Genomic DNA, 19,051 nt, shown 5'->3' with positions numbered 1-19,051 from the left:
CCTTCCCGTTGGCGTAGGCAGCGTCTACATCAACGTGCGTGTGGACAAGCCCTTAGTTAATGCGATATGCAGATCCCCAGATAAGGTGCTGTGCAGAGTGAGGCAGCTGGGGTTAACATGCCACTGACTGAAATGCTGAACGGAAACGCCCAGGCACTGCTGCCAGCAATTAATCTCTAATGCTGGAGCACCAGATTAGCCTTTCACAGCCTCTTTCAAGCCCGAAAGAACGTGAGCATGCATTCGCTTGTCAGGAAACCCGTGGCAGGAAGAAATAGACTAATGTAAACAGGAAACTTCATACATCATGTGCAGGGCTCCCTCCTCATGGACCTTCCAGCACTGCAGTGAGATCAGAGAGAGCCCGAGCCAATGCTGCTTTGCCATGGGAACTGCCTCTCGCCAGGGGAGCACCAAAGGGTGTTCGCCCCAACACAGGGCAGAGGGAGGAGCTGGCTCCCTGCAGGCAGGACACAGAGCCGTAGTCTCCAAGCACAAACTCAAACACGTCACAAGGAAAAGCGTACAATGGAAGAGACTATTTGGCACCAAACACAGTGGTGACTGGCACTGTACCAAACTTCTACCACTAGATCGGCCCAGAGATGGGGAGTGGGGACTGTGCTCCCAGGTCTGCATTTTGACATCTGGGTGCCAGTCACAACTTGCCTGACCTCTGCTTGACTTCGGCAGGCCTGATCCAGCCAGGCTCTCAGGGTTGCCTAGCAGATCACACACATCAAAAGAACAGTGTGGACTAGGCTGTCTAATCACACAACCCCCCCCGCCCCACCCCTTCTCCGAGGCCCCGCCCCGCTCACTCCATCCCCCCTCCCTCCGTCACTAGCTCTCCCCCACACTCACTCACTCTCACCGGGCTGGGGCAGGAGGTTGGGGTGCGGGCTCTAGGCTGGGGCCGAGGGGTTCGGAGTGTGGGAGTGGGCTCTGGGCTAAGCCTGGCGCAGGGGGTTAGGATGCAGACGGGGTGAGCGGCATGGGCTCGGAGGGAGTTTGGGTGCTGGAGGGGGTGCAGGCTCTTGGAGGGGGCTCAGGGCTGGGGCAGAGGGTTGGGTGCAGGTTGGAGGCTCCGGCTGGGAGGCGCTTACCTTGGGCAGCTCCCAAGCGACGGTGCAGCAGGGCTAAGGCAGGCTCTCTGCCCCCACGCCACTCCTGGAAGCAGCAGGCACGTCCCTGCGACCCCTGTGGGAGGGCAGTGGGCTCCATGTGCTGCCCATGCCCGCAAGCACCGCCCTGGCAACTCCCATTGGCTGCAGTTCCTGCCCAATGGGAGCTGCGGAGTCGGGGCGGGGGCAGCGCATGGAGACCTCCTGCCCCTTCTACCCCCCAGGGGCTGCAGGGACATGCTGGCTGCTTCTGGGAGCAATGCAGGGCCAGGGCAGGTAGGGAGCTGCCTGAGCCCTGCTCTGCCGCCCGACTTTTAGCGGCCTAAAATCTCCTGGTTTGGCATCAGTAGCCTCCAGGAGATAGAGCCCAATTCCGGGAGACTCCTGGCGAAACCAGGAGGGTTGGCAACCCTAGAGTGGACCCAAAGCTGCCCTCAGGAGCTGCAGCGCTCAGCACCACTGAAAATCCACCAGGGATTCTCATTCCAGGCATGCAAAGACGTGTCTCGGCATTGGTCAATGCTTCAAAAACGTGCGTGAGACACAGCGGGCAGGAGCATCACACACAGATGCCTGGGGGAGGCGAGTGCAGGCAGCCAGGGGTAGATTTTGGCCTGTAGACTTAACGCCATCATTCCCCATCGCTGTAGGGGCCAAGCATCTTTCGGGGTTAATGGCACTTTGCCAGACAAGGGGGCTTCTTGCCACAGATGGCATCCCACCAAACTTGTTGGAGCGCTGCCCCGTGGCTTTGGCTTGAGGGGGTTTCTCCGGACTTTCTGCTGCTCCACGTTGGCCATGAGCAGCACGGCTGTGAAAGTGACGGTGCGCAGACAGGGAGAGGCAGGGCGGCCTGATCCCCACCTGGGAGGATGCAGACACAGCAGCTCCTAGGATCCCCTTTCCCATGGTCTCTGGGCTCACTGGGAGCTGTGGACAGAGTCTGATTGCTCATCTGCCACACCTCAGGCTGGAAGGGAACACAGGAGGGACAGAGACAGGAGGCCCGCCCTGCTTCCCCACTGTCTGGGGCTGGGGTCAGAGAACAGCTAAACATAAGAGAAGGGACAAAACTCGAGGAGCGACAGCTTCATGCCTATGCCCCAAAGGAGAGCAACCCACAGCCATAAACACAATCACAACCCCACAGCACCTGGAGAACCCACAGGAAGGAGTTTTTAGCTCCTTTACTCTACTCTGCATTAGTGTCCGACAGGCCCGTTAAGCCACTGAGACACTATCTGGATAAGTGCCCAACCTGAGCAGTAAGTCACAGGGAATGCAGCACACGGCTAATCATGCAGCACATGGCTAATCACACAGCACATTACACTCCTCATGCAGGTGACAATCCCTCAGGCTCAAATACCTCCAAGAGCCCACAACTGCCCCACTCCAGCCCCTCCACCTCCCCACAGCTAGCCTTGCTCCAGGTGATATTTAATTCGGATATCCTGGGAGCTCAGGGAGGTGGTGCAGATAACTCACTCACCTCCTATCGGGATGGGCACACAAGGGCTCCTGCTGGGTGGGCTGAAAGGGTATTTGCCTCTGGTTCAGAGAGGGGATGCTGCCACAGAGCGGGAGCAAGATACATTATGCACCAAGCAGCAGAAGTTGCGAGGCCCTGCCTAGACCATCCATCAGCTCAGCCAGACACTGAGGGAGATGCCAGTCAAGGCCATGGTGAGGGGCTGCACGCAAACAAATACAGACCAAATATTCCCCACGACCTCCTGGACGCCTCTACTGCAGACGCACTCTGTCTCCTTGCGTTTTACCATTTCTTTGGCTCATCAGTTACATCCACTGTTCCAAGCCAGGTAACCTGTCAGATGCAGCCAGTGTGCTGTGATGCTCGTTGGTACCCAGTTATTGTACTCTGGTGTAAATAACACTGGAACAGGAGGAGAACGCTCACAGGGCTGCCTCAGAGGAGGATTCACTTGGCTCTGGGAAAACAACTTTGCCTGAGCCTTTCCCTTCCCTTTTACATTTTATTCACCCCCAACCCAGTGCTTTAAAAGGAGCAAGTGGTGCCAGGCAGGTAACTGGCCCCTGCTAATTGGTCATTGTGCTGTACTGTGGAAAGAGCAGGAGGAGGGGAACAGATGGATTGGTCTGCCCTGATGGGGTAGCTATGTTTGCAATTTATAGCTATACAGAAGTTTAATACATTTGAATCTTTCACTGGTTTGGGTCACTAGCCTTAGGAAAAATTCTTGTTCTGGTTCCAGAGCAATTTGACCAATCGACCTAAGGGCTAAGCAGCTGCTAAGTACCCACATCTGTCTAGCCATGCAGATACTTCTATGGCCTCAACACTGCAGTACCCAAGTACCTCTCCCAGCTGCCCAGCTTCCTACCAAAGTCCACTTTGCAGGGTTCCATTCTGCTGGCTAAGTTCTCCCTGCAATTTCAGCTGGATGTAGAATTCTTTGCTTTCCAGCCTGAAGTGTTGCACTGTGTTGAGGTGTGACGTTAAACAGCTGATACGGGATTCATTTATACATAGATTTAATCTGTACCGTGCTTTGGAACCCTTCAAGATGGGTGTTACTAGGATTATTAAATTTGCATGCCACATTGGCCAGCTGTTTCTGGAAAGCCTTCCTCCAGATAATTACAGAAGTCTTGCGCTTCGCATGACATGCCAGTGGCGGGGAGGAGATGCACTAACATGACTGCACATGGAAAGTATTGCTAAAATACTTCCAAAGCCAAGACCTGGAGGAGGGCGGCTGGTAAAAAAAAAAAGAACCCCCGAACACGTTCTTCAAGGTGAGCACACAAACAGCCGGCCCATTCTCTGGAGGAGATACTGCTCTCTGCAAAGCAAAGGACAAACTAACAATATTCCCAAGGCATCATCAGCTCTACTTACTACGTCGTAACCTGTCGGTGCCCGGTTCCGAGATGCAACCACTCCAACTCCTGTGATAGGATCCATTGGCACGTCTGGCAAGGCATCGGAAAGGTCTCGGACTTCAGGCATTATGGACTGTGCCTGAAACAGGGAGGCAGAGTCAGAGGGCTACGCAGCAGCACAGCCCCTTAGACAGAAAACCTAGCACATGCATAGCCCGCCCGCAGGGGCTCTCTGCGTGCTGGAGCAGCTCCTGCTATGGCCACACGCACCTTCAGCATTTTAAAGTGCTCAAGCTTTCAAGGATTTTTAAAGAGGCATTTGCTTTTGATAAGAACTTACATTTGTGCCCTCTCTGATAAGTCAGGAATTCAGGCCAACAGCCTCTTCTGAGATTAACTTGATTGTTTCCAGGACGTTTAGCCTGGGCTGGTCCCCATCGAGTGCCCGTAAGTAAACCTTAGCCCATCACCCAATGAAAGGCAAACTGACCCCTGTGATTCAACCGGGCTCAGGTGGCTCTGCCATTCCTGGAGGGAAGGAAGCTACTTTGAATGACTCTGTTCCAAGGTTCCCCCTTGCAGCTCAGTAGCAGACAAGCAGAGGATTGCACTGTGAGCCTGCCTCCCTTCAGGGCTTAGCGAGAGCAGGTTAGAGACCTGGTTTACATGGCACCTGGTTCACTACGTACCTGGCACTGTACAGCAGCTGGGACACAGAACGACATGCCTGTCCCACACAGCTGAGACACCAGGGAGGCGCAAACAGGCCCATGGCCTGGAGACTTTCGCACGCACACAGCGTAGCTGGGTTTGGAGTGACTTCGAGGGGCGGGGTGTGCCAAGCGTAGCAGGGGAGCGGGGCCGAGGGAGCAGTCAGCGGACAGGTCACCCGGAGCGCGCGGGTCCCAGGAGTAGGTGAGAGGGCTGGGACAGAATTCTAGCCGGGGCGGAGTCCAGGCAAGGCTGGGGGAACGGTGCCATTGCCTGTGGCATCCTGCCAAGAAAGCCGGTTGAGGCAAGTCCTCTCTTGCTTCCAGGTAGGAATGCGCCAGGAAGCCACCCCGACGCCAAGCGATGAAAAGGCAGCACTGTGTAAACGAGCGTTGCTGCTGGGAAGCTGGCCAGACAAGCCGTGCAAAAAGCTACCTCATTCAGTTGCTTTTTCGCAGCAATTAAACCCCAGCCTCTTCAGGGCTGGTTACATATTGCTTCTCAAACAGGCAGAGGTGAGTGCTGGTGTGCACGCTTCCTACTGCCGGGTCATGGTGCAGGCAATAAAAGGTGACTCTGGTGTCTGACAGAACCGTGCTACATGGCGAGTCAGCATATCTGTAGCACCCCCAGCCGCCAAAACCCCAATGGTCAGCATCTGTCTACGATGTCAATGAAGCAACTGCCTCCAAATTGGTGTCAGGAAGAGTTCTGCTTCTAGTTTCTTGAAAATGCAAAGAAACGGAGATGCAGCTCCCTTCATTCTCTAGACAACTCAAGCTTCTAGCAATCTGGAGACAGGAATTTGCATTTTGAACCCTGGCGTTTTCCCCTTCTATTTCGCATACAGACTCCTCAGCTTCACACAGTCAGCGCAGGAGAATGAAGGCAGCCCTGAGAATGGAGAGACTGCAGCCCACCCACAGCCGGCACCTTCCAGCAAAGATGTTCTCATGTTTAGTTATATACAACAACCAACCCAAACCCAATGCTGTTGCTTGGGGTTCAAAACACTGCAACCTCCCAAAATGCTTTGCAATTGACAATTCATAACTGAAGGCATTATGCTGTGCAGTGCTGACGCAGCATAATGTGAATTAAAATACAGAATACGTAAATCTTCATAGAGATGTGTAGATACGTTTACTGATAAACACACTTCCAGGTTGCTCGCAATAGCTTTGTGACCTACTGATGCCCATCAATTTCTTTTGCTATGTAACAAATATTGATGTTAACGTCCCTTAGGTGAATCCACACTGTCCTTCAAAGAAATAATGATATTCCCTAGTTCACGACAGGAAAAGAGAGCCTCAGCAGATTTCGGAATGGCGACTACGATCTAAGCAAAGGGGAAGGGTGTCTATTCTGCTTAAGTGTTTCCGTTTCACCAGCTATTGCTGCATCCAAATGCGACAACAGAGGCAGGTACCACAGTGGCAGCACTGACTGGCAGTAGGCGAACCCAGGCTTAGCCTTCAGGACTAGTGCCAGGACTCGACATGCTAGAATGCTGGGATGAAAAAGTCTTTCCTTCCTTCCATTTGTGGAAAACACTATCCCATCTGCCCCCTAAGCAGCTGCCCCATAAGGGATTGGACATCACGACAGGCGGTCCTCCGCTGGAAGACTCACAAGAACGGAGCGTACAATACCTTTTCTCTGAAACCCACAAACCAGCAAGGCCACGATTTTCATAAGTGACTGGTGATTTGGGGAGGCCTCATTTCCAGAAAGCGCTGAGCAATCGCCCTTTGAAAATGGACGCCCATCCCTTTGTGGCGACTCACAATGGGTGTCCAAAAAATCACAGCTTTTGAAAATCTTGGCCCAAGCCATTTCCTCTAGGCAGCTAACAAACCAGCTACCTGTCCGAGCATGTGAGTTGCCTGAAGCAGCTTCTCCTCCTCAGAACCTCCCAGCCTCTCTCACACACCAACCCAGGAGTCACGGGGCTGCAAACCATGCCACAGTCCCATCCCGCCTCCGAGGGACAGCTGGCCCCAAGGAGGGGAGCTGGTGTGTTATGGAACACTGCACTACAGAGCTGGGGAAAGCCTGCCCGGTCACACTGCACAGGGGCAGCATGCGCGATTTAACCACAGATGGACGTTCCCAAAAAGAACAGGAGGACTTGTGGCACCTTAGAGACTAACCCATTGATTTGAGCATGAGCTTTCGTGAGCTACAGCTCACTTCATCGGATGCATTCAGTGGAAACTGCAGAAGACTTTATATACACAGAGACCATGAAACAATACCTCCTCCCACCCCACTCTCCTGCTGGTAATAGCTTATCTAAAGTGATCATCAAGTTGGGCCATTTCCAGCACAAATCCAGGTTTTCTCACCCTCCGCCCCCCCTCCCCCACAAACTCACTCTCCTGCTGGTTGATGATCACTTTAGATAAGCTATTACCAGCAGGAGAGTGGGGTGGGAGGAGGTATTGTTTCATGGTCTCTGTGTATATCATGTCTTCTGCAGTTTCCACGGCATGCATCCGATGAAGTGAGCTGTAGCTCACGAAAGCTCATGCTCAAATAAATTGGTTAGTCTCTAAGGTGCCACAAGTCCTCCTTTTCTTTTTGCGAATACAGACTAACACGGCTGTTACTCTGAAACCTTTCCCAAAATGGACAGTTTTGCATAAAAACGTCATTTCTTTTGAAACTTTCTCGCTTTTCAACGAAAAACCAAAACCTGACAAATTGGGTGGGGGGAGGGGTGTTAAAAACCCAGAAAATTTCTGTGAACCTTTCTGAAAACGTTCGCCAGTCTCCAGCCAGCTCTACCCCTGAACTAAAGAGTTCAGCCACATCACCACTGCATCCCCTCGCCTGCCCCCAAGCTTGCACAACGTTTAGCTTGAGATTTTAAATGCACAGAAGTCAGGAGATGCAGAATGCAGTTTGTCATCAGAACTCTCCACACTTCTGAGTTACGCTGGCTCGTTTCACTCAGCCCGTCTCAGTGCCCCTTTTAGAGCAGAGCACGGAAGGGTCACCACTTCCCCCCATCCCAGACGGCTTTCTTTCTTTCTTTCTTTCTGTGTCTAGCAAAGTTCCTCAGCATTGACTAACTGGCTCACACAGAAATGTAGCTCAAGCTGCCTGTAGCTCTTTAATCTCAAGAATTACAGGGTGATGCTGGCCCCGGACACTGTTTATCCCTGAACCGCAGTTTTGGGTTCCCATGGAACTAAAGGTTTAGTGAGAAGCAGCTGCGCAGACGGAAGACTGCTGTAGTCTATGAGAGTTAGTGAAAACCATGAACAGAATTTTTTTTTTTAATCGAAAATAAGCCCCTCGTGAGCTGCGAGCATCTAAGGAGAAGCAAATTTCCCATGCAATTCCAGAATTACCAGGGCTCCTTGTAACCATGGTTTCTGGTGGAGCTGAACTTTTTCTGGTGTGCCTCATGAACAATTTGTGTAGTCTCCCTAGTTTTCACTCTCAGTCACTGGCTGAAAATACTTGTTGCTTTATTGCACCCAGGATCAAAAATACACTTCTGCTTATTAACAGGTTTCAGAGGAACAGCCGTGTTAGTCTGTATTCGCAAAAAGAAAAGGAGTACTTGTGGCACCTTAGAGACTAACCAATTTATTTGAGCTCATGCTCAAATAAATTGGTTAGTCTCTAAGGTGCCACAAGTACTCCTTTTCTTTCTGCTTATTAGTAGCCCTCAAGTCTCCCCACATAGAGTTATTTTGCTATGGACACTGCCAGCAGCTGCCGGACCCTGAGGAGATCACGGTTTAAGAGAAAACATGAAGTTCCAGCTTCCGACACATGTAAAGGAGGGACCATTTCCTCAAAGGCACAGGTAATGCTGCTGTGTGGTTTTGGTATTGCAGGATGCTTGCCAGGCACAAAGCTCAGCAGTGGGAGCAGGGTAAAGGAGGGTACAGAGAGCTCAGCATAAAGGCAAATGGCTGCAGTCCCACAGCCCAAACCTGACTAGTCAAAGCTAGTAAGCCCCTGCGCTGTGTAGCTGGTCTCGGAATCCAATGAAAGCTCAACTCACCCAAATGGGATTGGACGTCATGGGATCCGGGCACCAACTCTCCCAATGTCATTCTGCTAAGAACCTGGCCTGCAGCTCCACCCCTCGCTGGGAAGGGGCAGTTCTAGGCATCTGCCTCTGCTGGCTGGCCACAGGAGCCGGGTCCCCGGCAGAGGGGAAAGCATTGCAGCGACTGAGGAGCAGAGAACAGGGCTTTGAACTCACCCACTCTTGGACAGCACAGGCTGGGTGCTCACCATCAGTTAGGAGCCCCCTTGATAGCCCCAGGAACGGGCTTCATGAAAGTCCCGTCCAGCACCCTCTGCCTGGGAGCACGCTGGCTCAACGGCGAGGCTGCTGCCTGACTGCTCGGACTGGCCCTGTCAGAGAATCCAAGTGTCTCCCAAGAGAAACAACAGCAGCAGCAAAGGTCCCTGCCCCTCCTCTACCACTGTGGAACGGTGCGCAGCTCAGAGGACTCTGCAGGGGAAATAATTCTGGGGAATCATCCAGATGCCTGGGGAACTTTGCACAGTGGGAAAGATGCCCAGGGATTCTAAATACCAGTATTTCTCTGGCCTTCTCTCCACTGGGAAGTGCTGCGGCCACACTGGTACGGACCATGCTGCACTGAACAGACACTTGCCAGAGCATCCGTGAACTGGGTTTTCCTTCAAGACCGGTCACCCTAGAATTTAGCAGCCCGTTGTCTGACTTGTAAGTGCCAGCCCAGTGGGTGTCTGCAACCCTTAGAACAAGTCACAGATCCGTGCTCAGTGTCTGGAGGGAGCTACAGACACAGGCAAGAGCTTCTGTATGTACCCTGGGGTGTAGCTCAATACAAATGCACTTCTCATTCCATTAAGGCTGACACGAATCTGCCCTCAATTTAAGGGGGAAAGGTGCCTTTGTCAACGAGGTGCCGTGTAGCAAAAGCACAAAGCTGTTTTGTGGGTGTCTGACTCACAGCATGGTGGGCAGGGGGCAGGAAACAGCATCAATCCTTACTTTGTCACTGCTCACACAAAGCCTTTTTGTACGGGTAACAGCAGAGGTTAAGAGCTAAAGAAACAAGCCTTTCTCCTTTGAGATGGCAGGAGATGGAGGCTGCAGGGCTGAGTCACAGATGTGACACTGTCTTAGGGGGCGTGGGAGATGTACGCACACAGTCAAAGGAAGGCCAGAGCTTGACTCCTATTCCTGGTGGAGCAGCACAGTGTGGCCAGCTCGACACATTCCCTTCTAGCCAGGTTCCCCCGTGACGCAGCCAATGCGGACACGGCACTGTAACCTGGCAAACAGGCTCCAACAATTATCCAGGGGAAGCATAGCCAGACTGGGCTAGACCTGTGCATAACGATAAGGGCCCAATCCTGCTCCCCTGGGAGCAGGACTGCATAGACTCGGGCCCTGGCTCCTTGAGCCAACTGGGACTAGATGTGCATTTGGCCGCAAACAGGGCTCCATCGTGCAAGGTGCTGTACAACCAGAGGGATGTGTTGGCTTCACATGAGGCTGAGGGGATCACCTCAGGGAAGGGAGTGATCTTAGAAGCTCCCTTGCCTTTGTGCTGTCTTTCACAGCACCCACAGACCCACCACGGGCTGCCAATCAGTATGCACTACACTTCCAGCCTTCCCTCCATCCCAAGCCTCCTGAAGATCCAGCTGCTCTGGGAAGCATTCCAGCTCTGCAGACCTCACCCCACCGAGGCCTTGGGCTGCGCCCTCAGACGGCTAGTGCCCCGGGGCGGGGTTCAGCTGTCACACACTGCGCCTAGCTCAGCTCCTACAGCTCTGCTGCCAAACCACGGCTCACATCCTACGAGCATGGAGCAGGAGCCTTTCCCTTCCCAGCACGTGTGCTGCGGTCAGACTTAGCTGCAGTCCTGTACTCTGCTACCAGGGGCGCATAGCTACAGCGCCATGTCACAGAAGAACTAGGATTATTCAGACAGCTCTGTTGGGCTGCGGGTTGCCTATTTAGGGCAATTTCTCATCTTGGGGATGGTCCTGGGATGTGCCTGGAATGGGTATGGATGGGGAGGATGTCCACTGGGAATGCAGATAAATATTTTTGTGAACTTTAAACAGGTCACAGAGGAGACCCTGGCTGGGCAAACACGATTGGTTACACTTCATTCCTCCCTGGGGGGCATTAATGAAGTTTGCTTGCTTTACCTTCATGTGTCTGAACTCGTGATTTTTTCCTTAACAATAAAAGAGTGGATTGAATAAAGATGGAGGATTACGCAAACATTTCTATTAGACAGCTTGTTATTACAGCGAGTTTCTCTTTAAACAGTGCAAGGCTGACCTGTAGTCCTGGCTAGACACACTGCAGCTGAGAACTCAAACCAGCTGATCGGGAGGCTGCATTTTATAATCCCATTTGATACCCTCAGTGTTTGTATAATTCCATATGGATAGCCCCCACCCCCCCAACTCCATCCTGAGCAGGGTCGCTTTGGGAAGAGATCAAATCAATTCAGAGATTGCTTCCAGCTAATGGGAAAACATTCTTCCTTTAGGTCAGTCCAAACGCCCTGTGCACACCCAGTCCACGTTGGCTGGGAGACCGAAGATGCCGAGCTCTAGGAGGGCAGATTCAAATCGCTGCTGTGGGCACTGCTCACTAGGGAAGGAGGGGAGAGGGAATTTGCCGGCCAAAGAGCTCACTTGCCATCCCTCGCAGTCCGGTAGCACCAGCACTCTAGGCACGACCCACTGCACAGGAGGACTCGTCCCTGCTTGGAAAGCTCAAAATCTAGGTCGACAAGCAACGGGCCAAGGCTGGGAGAATATGCTTTCGACAGACATTGTTCATAGTGCTGATTTTATGATTAAATAAGTCCAGAATGACCATCCCCGACTGGCCTTCAAGCTGGCTATTATTTGCTGGCCAGTCTCTTGTCGGCATCACAGCAGAGATAGGTCTTGAGGAAGGATTTGGAGGAGGAGAAGATATTCCACATACAAAGGAGAGCGTGGAGGGAGGCACACAGATGGTTGGGGAGAAGTAGACAAGTTCTTCCCTGAGATCTCCACATCACACGCTAGGGAGGGAGGGTTTCTCTATTTGCATCAGCAGCTCACCCTGAGCAGGGTCACGCATTGTTATAAATAAGCCAACTCTTAATTTTCCTTGTGGTCATCATGGCACAGAGGAGTCAGGCTCCCACACTGCGGAGCAGATGCAGCACGGGCAAACACCTACATTCACCCAGGAAATGCAAGCACTGCCATCCTGATCCATCACTATAATAAGGAGCCCAACTGCTTCTTGCTGGTTGGTTAGTGGGAGCTCTCTCCCCACAGGGTTCAACTCAGAGTCAGCCTGACCATCCCTTCACTGGAAACATGCTCCTACCACTGCCTTGTGGTGAGTTCTCCAGTAACCCTAAGGGGCAGCAGTGACCCAAACAGTGCCCCACATTCTGAGAGCTCCCCAAAGCTGCAGGGGGGTGGAAGAGGAAGAGCCTGATCCTTTAGGAGAGACTCGCAATAACCTCTGAAAACCTCATCATTCCCCCCATGCTACCCTTTGTCACGGCTAGAGGACTCTAACCAGCATTTCAACTCCATCCTGCTGCAGATAGCTGACCTGGCAGTGCTCTATGGGCCACGCAGCAGAGATCAACCTTGGGACTTCCCAACTGCAAACCAGGAAAGGGTCAAGATGTCAGAGGTTTTACCTGTGGACACGACATTAATCAGCTGGGCCGGACTTCCTGCGGCACTGGGCTCTGAGCCAATAGACTGCTGGCCTTTTAAAAGAAAATGGACAAAGTAGCCCACAGCTTGATCCTGGTATGTCCCATTCTAGAGATATCTTCAGCCTTAAAAGTGGTCAACATAACAGTGAAGAGAGGGAGGCTGGGGGCCAATAGCAGAAGATGTATCAGGACAGAATATTTCAAAAGGATGAATATCAAACAAGCATTCAGTGGCAAAGGTCACCCAAACTGAAATAGGATCCCGAGTCCGAGGATCTTTTGACCCCTTTCTACAAACGCACACACAATATTTAGGGGTTTTTAGCTCTGGGTCCATCTTTGGAGAGAACACTGCTGATCACCTGGGCTGAGGAGCACACAATCCAGGAGACACTAACTATTCATGGGACCTGTGGACTTTAACTGAGAGCCTTTATCTGCCTACAAAAATATTCCTCTCAACTGGAAGAAGCAGCGTGCTCTCAGGTAACATGTTCCAGTACCTTAGATTCCTTCAAAAGAGTTTTCTGAGTTTCTTGAAAAAACCAAGATCCTTGAGGGGGTTGCTAACAGTGCTCATTATTGAAACAAGTTACATTGTCCAACCAGGTCAAAGCCGAGTCTAGTTCTTTTTATCCTAGCTTCTCCGGTAAGACTTCATTTCACAGCCTTTGCTAACTTCCCTTAGGTCACAGATCAACAGATATACAGAGCTCCCCTTCTGACTGGTATCTTAATCCCTTGTGTTTATATCTTTATAAACACACTCTTTCCCTTTCTCCTTCCCTACCTTTCTCTCCCACCTTATTTTCATCGTACGTCATCTTCATTTGTATTGGTTTACGCTAAACGTATAATACTTGAAATGGACAATAAAGCTATTTCATTAATACGCCCTGACCACAGGCACAGGGACACTAGAGCACAGGACAAACAGACTTGCATACTCTAATGGTGAATTTCTGTTAGTTTAAAATATGGAACACTAAGGTAAACTAGAAAACCAAGTTTTACAAATTCAAAAACAAACAACTTAAAGAACAAATTGTGTGAGAATGGAGCAGATCTGATCATCTACTTGGTAGATACACAACACGTCATGAGAAACCAGCACAGCTCTAAAGCTGAATGGCAGGGAGGACAATTTTATCGTTTCCTCCTTCAACCACATGCGCTGCACTTCTGATGCTAACTTGTTACCACAAAGGCAGAATGACATTCAGCAAAGATTAAACTGAAAAATTAAAACCTCTTACTGACTTCCTGTACCAAAGGAGAAATAAAGCTACAAAGTCTATGGAGAGAGACATTACTGTAGCCTCAACTCAAATACCATTGGAAGATTGTTTGCAAGTTCATTCTAAAAAGCTGTAGCTATTAATAGCACTCTTACATTTACACAGCAACTCTCAGCACAAAGCGGATTGCAAAGCACTACAAACTGACACACAGTCACGATCCCTTCACCCACCTCCAGAACGCAGCCACACTTGGGGCGTGATGTAGCAGCTGCTCAATAGCTCACAGCCAGTTTTACGACAGGGGAGGATTTTAGGCAGACAGTCAGATTTTGGCCAGGATACTGGGTTCCAATGCCGTGGAAGCTTTGATGGTCACAGGTAGTCACAACTTCAGTTTCAAACGTCATCCATGAAGCGAGCTATCGTTTTGCGTTAGGTCCGCTCTACACTGAAGCTAAGGGAGGGCCCCGCTTTCAGTACAGCTGCTACCTGCACAGAGCAGTTACCGTCTGCAGCACAGATGGGAACCTGGGCTGGTCTAACCAGGAACAGGAACTGAAATAATTAAATTGGTTGTAACTTACACTGCAGTTATGTCAGTGCAAGTCCATTTGTGGACACTTGTGGATTACCAGTGCCCTATTTCAATTTCTCTTAAATCATTAAAAAAAAAATTGCCAAAGGAAATTGAAATAGGACACTCAATCCAAATAAAGTGTCCACACAGGGACGACTTGCACTGAAGTAACCTAAGGTTTGGATTCCATCCGAGCTAGTTCCTTCTGAGTCATTTTGGTTCCAGGGTGTGTGTAGACAAGCGCCTTTGCGTCACGGGAACTGGGCTAAAGCCTTAGATTTGGTGTTGGAGACAGCTATGCATAATGAGACCAGAACTGACACATTATGTTCAGTGCCATGACCCCATGAACTACATCAGATTTTAAGCTTTAAACATCCTACTGTACCCAGAGGAAAGTTGACGGGTAAGGCCCAGTCTTGGCTAGGATTTAAAGATGCATTGTTAGATGATGTTAGCTCTCTCAATCTAACACACACTATCACTCCAGTCAAGACAAGGCCAAACTTTAGCACAGTGGCTCTCAACCTCTCCAGACTACCGTACCCTTTTCAGGGCTCTGATTTGTCCTGTGTACCCCGCAAGTTTCACCTCACTTAAAAACTACTTGCTTACAAAATCAGACATTAAAATACAAAAGTGTCACTGCCGCACTGTTACACGTTTTTACCATATCATTATAAATCAATTTGAATATAAATATTGTACTTATATGTCAGTGTACAGTATATAGAGCAATATGAACAAATCATTGTATAAAGAAAAGGAGGACTTGTGGCACCTTAGAGACTAACCAATTTATTAGAGCATAAGCTTTCGTGAGCTACAGCTCACTTCAGCTGTAGCTCACGAAAGCTTATGCTCTAATAAATTGGTTAGTCTCTAAGGTGCCACAAGTCCTCCTTTTCTTTTTGCGAATACAGACTAACACGGCTGTTACTCTGAAACAAATCATTGTATGGAATTTTAGCTTGTACTGACTTCGCTAGTGCTTTTTATGTAGTCTTTTGTAAAACTAGGCAAATATCTAGATGAGTGGATGTACCCCCTGGAAGACCCCTGCACCAGGTATGCATGCCTCTGGTTGAGAGCCACTGCTTAGCACATGCTAACTTGGTTGAGTTGAAACCTACTGGGGAATCTAAGCTTTACCTTGACTACCTTGGTACCTGCTGAAGTACAATTTGCCTTGTCTACATTTAGAGGGTTTTGCGGGTATTGTTAGGCCAGTATAGCTGAACACGCAAAGCTGCCCCAAGTGTGGACATGGTTATACTGGTATAACGGTGCTTATAGGGGGTCAGGGAATTGGCATTAGCTATAGGAGTGTAAGAACAGTTATACTGGCGTAACTACATCCATGCTAAGGCTTATACAAGCATAGCTGTATTAATAAAAAGAAATCGCACCCCTGATCGACAGAGCTTTACAGGTTCAACGGAAGGACAGACTTAGCCTTTCAGAAAGTGTAAATTAGATCATGTTCGCTGGCCTGACCTAATCCCACATCTTTAAATCCCAGTCTAGACAGAGCCTAACACATGATAAGGTTGAGTGAAGCTGGGTGAACCTTCCCAAACACCAGAGCAGAAATACATCACTGGGACTTGTGTAAGTTGGAGGTGAATAAAGAAAGCTGCCGGTCACCAATGCCCAGCCCATGTTCCAGGACAAGGAAATGCACGTTATCAGCTCGGCTGGGGAGAGACCCCTGAGAACTGGGGAGGGGGAAATCAAGAAATACTAAGGTGTGAGCACCTGTAGCAAAACACTTCACCTCACATGCTGCTCTTTCACCACAAAGTCCACTAACTTCCCACGGACAAATCAGCAGGCCAAGGTCGCCAGGGCTCTAGATCATCTCGCAGATTATTGGAGCTACTATTGCAACTGACCCAGCAGATCAAATCACTTAGTTTATCTACACAGGCGGTGGGTGCTGCACGGAGAGGGTCTCCTCCAGAACACAATGCTAACACACACCCAGCGACGACGAACCCGGTCGCCAGCACCGAAGAGCACCCAGTCCAAACTGAGAAATTCACCATGACTTTGGCGAGCCCAGTGAACTCACTGTTGGTCTCCCTTGGCGCGCGTGGTCCCTCGGAAGGCCAGAAATAAGACCCTGGGACAACTCACATATCTAATTAAGCACATGCATAAGCGTTGGCAGAATCCAGGATTGTGCCGCGAGGCTCCAGGGACTGCAAGTTCCTGACTTCGGTCACCAACAGCTCGCAGGGGAGCAATGAGGGGGTGGATGGGCTTCTTCTCAATCCGCAGCCAGAAAAATGGTGGCCAGGACAGGGGCAAACTGGGAAATCATGGTCAGAGAGGCACAGGCAGGCTAGGCAGCCAATTGTGGCTGTAACTGAGTGCACACAAAGGCAGGGGTGCACATCAAAGCTGGAAGGCGCCCTGGGAAGCATTTGTTGTTGATTAGCCCCCTGTGAGGCTTCCGTGCCTTGCCTGGGAGCTTTTCCTCACTCCATTGTTTGCCAGAGCAGACGAATGTGTGTTGCCGCTTTCGGGGGCAGGGGGTGTGTTCTGGCTGAAGGGAGAGGACAAAGCCCGGCTGCTGCCGCCAGCCTCCCCGGGACTCAGACCCACCCTAGCCCAGCAGCTCGCCGCCGGGAAGAGGACACGAGCGGCTCCCGGCCCCGGCGCCCCCGGGCGGAGGCTGCCCGGGCCGGGGAAGGCCGGGGGCGGCCAGCCCCCAGGAAACCCGCCCTGGGGCGCCGCCCCCGAGACAAAGCGGCCCCGCGCCCTGCCCAGCAGACGCCCCGACACGCCCGCACCCTCCCCGGGCAGCTCGGCGCGACCCCGGCCGGGCGAGGCCGGCGGAGAGCGGGGCGGGGGCCGCGGGCCGGGCCGGGGACACTTAACTGTAGCCCGGGCGGCGGGCGGCGGCCGGTCGCGTCTGCCCCGTCGCAGGCAGAAGCAGCTGCTCATCGCCCGGCGCGGCCCGGCCCGGCGCGGCCCGGCCCGGCGGGAGGCGGCGGCCTGCGGGGCCCAGCGGGGCGGCGGAGAGCGGCGGGCCGGAGCGCAGCGCGGCGGCGGTGCCTTACCCGGCGGGAGCGCGGCCCCCGGCGCCCGGACCCCCCCGGCGGGAGCTGCGGCCGGCGGACACCGGCTCGGAGCCGCCGCGCTGCGCAGAGCCCCCGCCCGCCGGAGCCCGCCCCGCGCCCGCCCCGCCGGGTCTCGGCGCCCCGGCCCCCGCTCCAGGCGCGGCGCTCGGCCTGTGCCCGGCCCGGCCCGGCCCGGCCCCGGCCCCGGCCGGGCCACACGGCGACTTACCCGAGGCTAGCCTGCTGGCGCGGCCCCCTGAATGGGGAGCAGGGAATCGGTCTGGCAATCAGCCCTGCTTTAATAGCGCTAGCTATTACCAGAGACGTATTTTCTGAATGACCCTAAACAACCCATATCCTTCAAACAGCGCCTCAGTGCAAGAAAGCTAAAGTGCCCTTCTCTGAAGCGTGGCTTGTTTACTGCTGGTAGAAGCAGGAGAGTAGACTGGAAGGAAGCTGTGCAGCAAATCCAAAGCGCAGCATCTTCTAAGGCCAACATGCTGCGAAGGTCTCCTGCCTAACTGTGCGGAAGGGAGCAGTCCGGTTGACCCCACCTTAATGGAAATCTGCCCACAAGATACTTCTGTTCCACTACCGTACTTGGTACGGGGGCTACAGAAAGCTACAGGCCCATCCAGGCAGGCTTGGCCCCCCTCAATTTTAAGAGCAAGATGCCCTCAGTGGGAAGCCACCATCCAGGTCTGTCCATACTCTCTCCCCTTACAAGGCCAAGAAACGCTGGCTGGCTGAGCAGGTAGCTCATTACATTGTGCTGCTTCCCTGTTGTGACCGGCTGGGCCCCTGTATCTGATCAGTCTAGTCTTAATTACATGGCTAATGATCAAATAATCCTGATTTCCCCCGTCTGATTTATTTTGCTCATAATGTGTCTGCTCTAACTCACCCTGCCAGGTGGCCCTTTATAGTCTGATCTTTTCTCACCTAGAAAGCTAGTTCCCTTTTCTAAAATCCTTTTTGAATTACTCTTTTTCATTACAGTTCTGTAACCTCTCTGTATATCTAACCTGCCTTGTGAATAGCTAAATAACCCTCTCCTTTTCGCTGATAGGTTTCTCTGCCCTCACTTTTGCAACGGATTGGTTTCTGTTACAGACAGGCATACAGCTCAGCCAATCAACAGCTCTTTATAGCCCAAAATGTAGTTTAGGGTTGCTGAGGTTGATAACTGACCTGCTCCAGCTGTGCTGGGAGTCAGGAGAGTTCGTGGGTTCTGTTCCCGCTTCTGTGTCTGATCATGTCTAGGTCAGTTCTCTGTCTTTAACATAGCGAAGATAAGATCACCTTGCAGAGGTCCTGTGAGGTTTAATTCATTAGTCTGTGTAAAGTATTTGAGATCCTTGGATGAAAGCTGCTATAGAAATGACAATTATGATTATGTTCCTGTGAACAGTATAAACACAATATACTGCAAGAGCAACTAATGTTCATGGTCTTCTTATTACCACGGGCCACCGCTCTGTTGCGTTGGGACCAGTCCTTTGTGCTACCAGTGTTATTACCTTTGTGGTTGTTCACCAGAGACAAAGCTCAACAGATGGCAGTGTCTGAACAATGATAATGCCAAGGTATTTTTGAAAACGTTTGTATGGGTCACGGGATCTGGTCCAAGAGGTGATTATAGTGGAACCGCTTGGTAATAGTGACCATAATATAATTAAATTTAATAGCCCTGTGGGGGGAAGGGGCAGAAACACCACAGCAGCCCACCATGTAGCATTTA

At 51.6% G+C, this 19,051-nt stretch overlaps 1 protein-coding gene across 16 annotated transcripts in view; it reads right to left on the bottom strand.

Annotated features, from left to right (window-relative positions):
• The window catches only part of MVB12B (multivesicular body subunit 12B), a 112,736-nt gene extending 95,045 nt beyond the window's left edge, over positions 1–17,691 (bottom strand). For 2 of the 16 annotated variants that reach the window (XM_073314853.1, XM_073314866.1), the window contains exons 1-2: positions 17,129–17,263; positions 4,009–4,131 (exon numbers count right to left, since the gene is read on the bottom strand). In XM_073314853.1, coding sequence (XP_073170954.1) covers positions 4,009–4,131; positions 17,129–17,194 — 189 coding nt within the window. In that variant the 5' untranslated portion in view covers positions 17,195–17,263. The other 14 variants (XM_073314851.1, XM_073314859.1, XM_073314862.1 and 11 more) reach the window with 11 other exon arrangements.
• Positions 17,692–19,051: the final 1,360 nt, after the last annotated feature.

Source organism: Lepidochelys kempii, chromosome 16 (genome assembly GCF_965140265.1).
Source record: "Lepidochelys kempii isolate rLepKem1 chromosome 16, rLepKem1.hap2, whole genome shotgun sequence".
NCBI lineage: Eukaryota > Metazoa > Chordata > Testudines > Cheloniidae > Lepidochelys > Lepidochelys kempii.
Note: the sequence above shows the minus strand (reverse complement) of the source record. Positions and strands in the feature narration are given on the sequence as shown.